This window comes from Helianthus annuus, chromosome 12 (genome assembly GCF_002127325.2).
Source record: "Helianthus annuus cultivar XRQ/B chromosome 12, HanXRQr2.0-SUNRISE, whole genome shotgun sequence".
NCBI classification, from domain to species: Eukaryota; Viridiplantae; Streptophyta; class Magnoliopsida; order Asterales; family Asteraceae; genus Helianthus; species Helianthus annuus.
The window spans coordinates 78,521,014-78,526,283 of record NC_035444.2 but is presented as its reverse complement, the minus strand read 5'-3'; the positions used below and the strand labels follow the sequence as shown (position 1 = coordinate 78,526,283).

Here is a 5,270-nt window from a genome sequence, read left to right as displayed (position 1 = left end):
TTTAACTGTGAATTTTAACTGGGTTTAGTCTAAAGGACAAAACATGCAAGATTTTGAAACGTAAAGGACATCGCCTGTCAAGTTTTGGCCTAAAGGATAGCGCCTGAAATTTAATGTAAACATAAAGGACAAAACTTGTAATTTACTCTAAATTAAATATTTCGCATTAATACTTGATTTCATAAGTGCCCTAATTAACAAAAAAAAAAGGGGGGGGGGACCTGAAAGTATAACAAAAAAGAACAATATAGCACCCCACACTTGTCATTTTTATTATAATTATCGCTTGCGAGAATTAGGTAAATCACTTTGCTAAGAAGACCAGCTCCAATGTTGTAGCAAGTTCATGAAAGTGCCTTTGATTCTCATCACAATGGATCTTTATACCATCTGTTAATTTACTAATGGCAATGTCAGCCTCTGCAATTAGACTATAAAAGCATGTCTCAGTCTTAGCCCTGTTTGATGCAGGCAGCCTTAGACTAGAAGGTATGGTTTGGATGGGCTTGGAGGGGATGAGCCGCCACATAGGCGCCACGTAGGAGTGGCTTGGAGGGGATGGACCTAGGGGGGTGGGGGATGAACCCCTTTATGTATATATATGTATATATGTATAGGTATATGTGAGAGGAAAAGGAAGAAGGAGGCACGGCGGACCCGGCTGTGGGTCGCCGTTTGTGACGGAAGCCGGAAGAGGGGGGCGGTGTGGGGGTCCGGCGCCGGGCCAAGCCGGGCCAAGCCGGCCCCCATACCTTCTAGTCTTATTAGTAATTCTTCAATGCTTTGCAACTTCGATATAATGAGACAGGCTTTTTCTTTCATTCGGTTAGTCTGCACATCCAGATTCTCCCAATAGCTCTTGATCTGCGCCATGTTCCCCACAATTTTCAGTCTCTTTGATTTATGGCTCTCCACTTGTGTTTTTCCTCGCTCAAGGTGAGCCATGTTGGTCTTGGCATCGTCTTTCTCTTTCTCTAAAATCACCTCTAGTTCGGCCATAAGCTCATGTGCTCTAATCTCCTGTAGAACATCAGAAAATTTATCATAATTTCCCAACGTCAAATGTATAATACATATGCCATGCTGGTTGTTACCAAAAGCATCAACACATTTTACAAATTTAGTGCATAAGCTCCACCAGATCAAGAGCAACTCCGAAATGTTTTATCCCAAAATTTTTTGATGCTCCATTTTTCCAAAACCAAAACAAGGGAAAGGGTACCATTCCAAAACCCATGGCACAACTTGTAAATCAAGCTTATCCTATCGATAAATCAGACTTGAATAAAAAAAATTTGAATTTGAATATCTAAATCTAAATTAACAAATGAGATGAAAACTCATGGCTATTGACGTGCAGTCCACTACTTTAAGCAAATGCGTATATCCTTTTAAAAAGCGTTGATAGTTTAAAACCACAAATGTAAAGTCATGAAACAACCTCTTTAGCTTTTCGACTAAGTACATTGCATGGCAGGAAAACAATAATGTAATGTCGTAGATACCTCACGTAAGACCATTGTGAAGGTGCTCTTTGCAGAACTATCTAACAAATAGCTTTTGAGTTCAGCTGACACAGCTACTTTTATGGGTGCTTGTTCGGACCAATATTCTCTATTCAGGTAAATCTTTAGGCTCTTTAAGTTCACAAACGGAGAAGGTTGATGTATGAAATGTTTAGCAGATGAAGACAAGAGCTACAAAAAAATTTATAAACAAAAACTACACATAGAAAACAATAACAGATAATAGATAATGTAATCTTTCATTATCATGTGTGCTATATATTAATGTAGGCAACATATCTTTCTCAAGTTTAATTACATCCTCAATACTGAGTTTAGCTAACAATAACATCGAATGAGAAAATAAAGTTTACGGTCCATATTTCTTGATGCTTGGTGCCAATAGAAGTATCAAAGCATGTTTCTATATCTAGTTTTAGCATTGTATTATTATGAAAAAAGAGTTACCGGTTTCAACGTAAGCAATCATCACAATATGTTATACACAAAAGCCTAGCATGGAGACACAATATAACAAGGGAAAGTCACATATATAGCCCAGTGACCGCCTAAAACCATAAATTAACCTTTATAAATTTTCACGCGAATCCTTCAACTACTTGAACATCTCGTTTTAATTGTACATATCTGTCGCGATTCCAAAGAAAATTTATCTATAAACCAATTTAAACATAACATGTGGCCAATTTTCTCCAAAATCTGTTTTCCCCCGATTCAGTTAAGAGTTTGAGGTTAGTCATATTGACAATATATATATATATATGTGTGTGTGTGTGTGTGTTGTGTGTGTGTGTGATTTTACCTTATAGCATTGCACTTTAATCACATTTAATGTCTCTTTCTTTGCAATGTTTTGTATCAACCTCTTTGTAGTTTTTGAAAATACGAAAGTAGCTATTAGATTGATAATCATTGTAAGATGCTATTATATAATACCTCTGCTATTTCCAAGTTAAGTGCAAGGGAGTGGACATTGTGAAGCTGCTGAAGTAGACAAACTATTTGATGAGCATTTGCATCTTCAGGATCGGAAACACAAATATTCGCCTTCTCCAAAGAATGCAAACTGTCAGTAGAGAGACGCAAAGGACGGCAGCCGTTATAGAACAAGGAGGTAAGGTGAGGTGTAGAAAGCACAACATGCAATGCATTATTGGATCTAATAGTGAGATTCTGGAGTTAAGGTGCAACCACAGTAACAACCTTCACTTTATAGTAGTGGGTGTCCTCAAGTGTGATATTAGACAGTTGAGGATGGCAGATACTCAGACCATTGGATCCAGTTGTCTTAATGTGTCTCAATGTGAGATTCTTCAAGTTTGCACATTTTGAAAGAAAACCAATACCAGCATTGTCATCACGCAAAGTGACAGAATGAAGATCCAATGTTGTTAATGATGGGAGTTCCCAAGTTAATGATAAATAACTATTATAAAAACGATATACACAAGATCTGTCATTTAGCATTCTCAAACTGAGATGTTTGAGAGACTGAGAAGTAAAGAGGGAAAGAGGAAATTCCATATCATTCTCTAGCAAGCATACCACATCCAGTTGTTGGATATTACGAGAGAATGCATAATTCACAATTCTCTTCACAACCGCTTGGCTCGTTTCAGTGAATACACTTCTGTCAAATTGTTACGACGGGACAAAACATGGGTAACAAATTTGGAGAACTTTAGATATTTGGGAAAATCCTGGCTCTCGTGAATTTGAGATAGGGCATTGAAGTCCAAATAGACCTCCATCTAGATGACAAAATACTTGTCCCAATAACATCTTTGATATCTAGAAAAGATAAAATTTTATGGACAATATCATTTGGCAAGCTGCTTAGTCTATATCTTCTTCAACATCCATTCTCTCTCACCAGGGTTCGTCTTTTTTAGTATTATTTTGGATTCTTTTACCCTGAACGCTGAGATTTATAACAAGAAATAATTGGTTAAATCACAAACAAATAAAAGAGGCCGATTTAGAAAAAAAAAAAAAAAAGCAGTTTATGACTTACTTGGTGGTGTTCAAATTCAAAAGACACATCAGACGGCGAAGACGGTTGTGCGTGCGATGTCGAGCGTTATCTTGACGATCAGCGGCCAGATGAGGCAGAACACAAGGGAAACACACGGTTTGTGAAATTGGTTATATACTATGTGAGATATTATAATAACAAGGTATAAATGGGTGGGGTGGCGGGGGGGGGGGGGGTTGTTTTTAGTTTAAACTAGTTTTTGCCCCGTCTGTGTTGCGGGGCATCAAACCAAATAATTTTTTTTCTCATAATATGTACGTCTATTTTCGGTTAGTTGCACATACTACTTAATATACAATTTAAAAAATATTACATCGAGTCAACCACCTAAAACAAAATATTACCATACTTTTGCTAAAAAAACTAAAACAATGGAAAGACCATAATCTTCCTATACTAATAAACAAGAATCTTTTTGGGCACGTGTCACTTTCTAGTGCTTTCTCACCTTATTTTCCTATTTATCTTTATATTAAATAATACCTTATTTTTCTGTTTATCTCTTATATTAAATAATAATAATTTTAACAGAAAATTAGATAAAAATAAATAATAATTTTAACCAGAAAATTAGATAAGAATAAATATTTGTTTTTCAATAAATAATTTTAAACAAAAATTTAGAAAATAATTTTAAACAGAAAATTAGATAAGAATAAATATTTGTTTTTCAATAAACAATTTTAAACAAAAATTTAGATAAGAATAAACGTTTTTTATATAATCATAAAATTATATCTTGAATATTATGAGTAGATATATATACTTTGGAGTTCGGTGATTTAAATTATGGTAAATTAGGAATCAAACGTTCCCATGTGATATATACTTAATAATTGTAATGATGTTTTTATTTAAAGATGTATTTTCTTATTATTTAGTATATAAATTATTTATGCAACCCGTGTGATACACGGGGTTTCAACCTAGTTTTAAATTAGGAGCAAAACAAATGAGCGTGTGCCAGGCATTCGCCTAACACAAATAAAAATTATATCGAGTCAACCAATTAAAACAATATACCACCATAGTTTTGTAAAAAAGAAACGAAAACGATGGCATGATTATAAGTTTACACAGGGGACAAAATCATAATTTGACAAGAGAAAAACGGTGGCAAAACTGTAAATTTGAACTGAGAACAAAATCGTAGTTTGGCTGAGAAAGGAAAAAAAACAAAACCAATGACAAAACTATAAATTTAGACATGACAAAATCGTAATTTTGCGGGAGTAATGTGGAAGTGCCAGACAGTTAGACAGTTGTCTGGCACTATTCTCCTCCTCCACTGAATGGCATCTTAATACTTGAGTTTTCTTTTTCAATTATTGTATACTAACTTAAAAAATAGAGCTATTTGCCGTCACTTTTGGCCAATCACATAAATTCACTATTCCCCATCAAAGAAAATGTATATGTGGTATAATTTCAAACACTTTTTCGTCTAAATCCCTATTTAAAAAACATACTATTAAATATATCAAATAGGAAGTTTAGTTTGGATAGAAAGTGTAGGAAACAATATAGGGGTGTTGTGTGTTTAGTTTAAATTTCAAACATTTTTTCGCCTAAATCCCTATTTAAAAAATAACCATTAAATATATCAAATAGGAAGTTTAGTTTGGATAAAAAGTGTAGGAAACAATAAAAGAAGACAAGTGGCAAATAACAAAAAAAAAACATAAGGAGGGGCATTTTAGTCGATCTCA

The 5,270-nt window shown here is 34.5% G+C and overlaps 1 protein-coding gene across 1 annotated transcript; it reads right to left on the bottom strand.

Annotated features, from left to right (window-relative positions):
• Positions 1-217: 217 nt before the first annotated feature.
• Positions 218-3,272, bottom strand: LOC110889108. Its single transcript, XM_022136611.2, has 2 exons — positions 1,506-3,272; positions 218-1,020 (listed from the first exon to the last, which is right to left on the bottom strand). Exons 1-2 carry the CDS (start codon positions 1,518-1,520, stop codon positions 565-567), a joined length of 471 nt encoding a protein of 156 aa, XP_021992303.1. The 5' UTR covers positions 1,521-3,272; the 3' UTR covers positions 218-564.
• Positions 3,273-5,270: the final 1,998 nt, after the last annotated feature.